Below are 1,455 nucleotides of genomic sequence, written 5' to 3' on the forward strand. Positions count from 1 at the left end.
TTTTTCTTCATGCTGTGACTCAAAAATTGGGAGGCAGGGGCAAGGAGGGGAGAGGAAAACAGCAGTACGCTGTTTGGGCTGCTTACTTTTTGAAGGAGGTGTACCAGAAAGACCGAGAGCTAGTCCTGCTGGCAGTCAGCACAGCAACCGCGGGAACAGCTTCGAGCCCAATTTGAATTACGGAGAGCCCAGAGTGCCCGCGCGGTTCATTTTACATTATTGTGTAGAGAAAAAAACCCCGACTTTCAGTTTAAGTAGTTACTTTATTCAAGCTACAAATCCAAGTTAAAATTACTACAATATTCACATAGGGCTAGCAAGTTTCTAACTTCATTGAGCAAGGATAGACCAGTGCCCCAAAGAGTACAGAAACACTGACCATTTCATAGCTGCTAGCTGGTTTAAGACTACAGACAGTGCCTCCAAGATCAAGCACCAGCGGATCTCACACAGCGGCTTGGAACAGTTCCTCGTGCTGCATTGGAAGAGACCGCGCCCAGATTTCCAGTGCAAACGCAAAGTTCTTTCAAGATTATGGATTAAACTGTACCCAACATGTTCACAGCTCAGGACGAAGGCAGCAGCTGGAATGAGCAACCTGGATAAATCACCTCCACTCACTACCAGAACTCCAGAGGAAGGAGGTTTGGTTTTTTACCATTGGCCCAAGACCCACACGTACAAATATTTACAAAGAATTGGACACAATCTAGCAAGAACTAGTGTTTGACTCCCTTGCTCTGCCAGCAGCTGTTAGGCACGACAGTCATCAGGCTTTTGCTGCAGCAAGAGATCCCACCGCTTTAAAAAAGTCACCAGCAACGTGGCCTAAAGACGCACAGCACAACCCAGTCATGGGGCAGCGCTGGGCTCCTCAGTCAAGCTCCTCTTTGATAGGGGTGCAACCTGAGAAGAAGCTGGTATTGCTACTCAGCATTCTCTTCTTTCTCTTTACAAACGGTATCTGGTTCTCTTGGGACTCCTCATCTCTCACGAGCAGGGAAGCAGCAGTGCTGGGCTTCTTCACGAACACGTCTTGGTCTGTGATATCTTTCAGGACCTGTCAGAAAAGCAAGGAAGACAATTTTGGAGTTGGTCACTGGAGTTCGGAGGCAGCACATACAGAAGTTGCCAGGCCCACGTCAAGAGTTGCTTAATTTCTTTGCTCAAGTCAAATTTCTAAGGACAAATTCCTGGGCTGAGCAGGAAGAGTCAGCATTTGGAATAGCGTGCAGAGGGTACACACAGGATAAGTGAATTCATTTAGCTGAGGCAAAATTACAGCTGCCAAGTCAGAGTACACAATGGCTTAAGAACAGTAAGTCTGGACATAGACAGAGAGGATTTTTTGTCCTATGAGCTCCTCAGTTACCAGTCTCTTATGGCTGGAAGGTGCAGCAGGAAAGTATGGCAAGCCTGTGTGGCAAAGTTTTAGTATGAAAACTTAAGAGTTCA

General features: G+C 46.7%; 1 protein-coding gene across 1 annotated transcript in view; it reads right to left on the reverse strand.

The window, feature by feature from the left end:
- Positions 1-247: 247 nt before the first annotated feature.
- KIF4A (kinesin family member 4A) overlaps positions 248-1,455 on the reverse strand; it is a 20,920-nt gene continuing 19,712 nt past the window's right edge. The window contains exon 30 of the mRNA XM_009326645.1: positions 248-1,060. Coding sequence (XP_009324920.1) covers positions 875-1,060 — 186 coding nt within the window. The 3' untranslated portion in view covers positions 248-874. The remainder of the gene's footprint in view (positions 1,061-1,455) is intronic.

Source organism: Pygoscelis adeliae, unplaced genomic scaffold, assembly GCF_000699105.1.
Source record: "Pygoscelis adeliae isolate BGI_AS28 unplaced genomic scaffold, ASM69910v1 Scaffold216, whole genome shotgun sequence".
In the NCBI taxonomy this organism is placed as follows: domain Eukaryota; kingdom Metazoa; phylum Chordata; class Aves; order Sphenisciformes; family Spheniscidae; genus Pygoscelis; species Pygoscelis adeliae.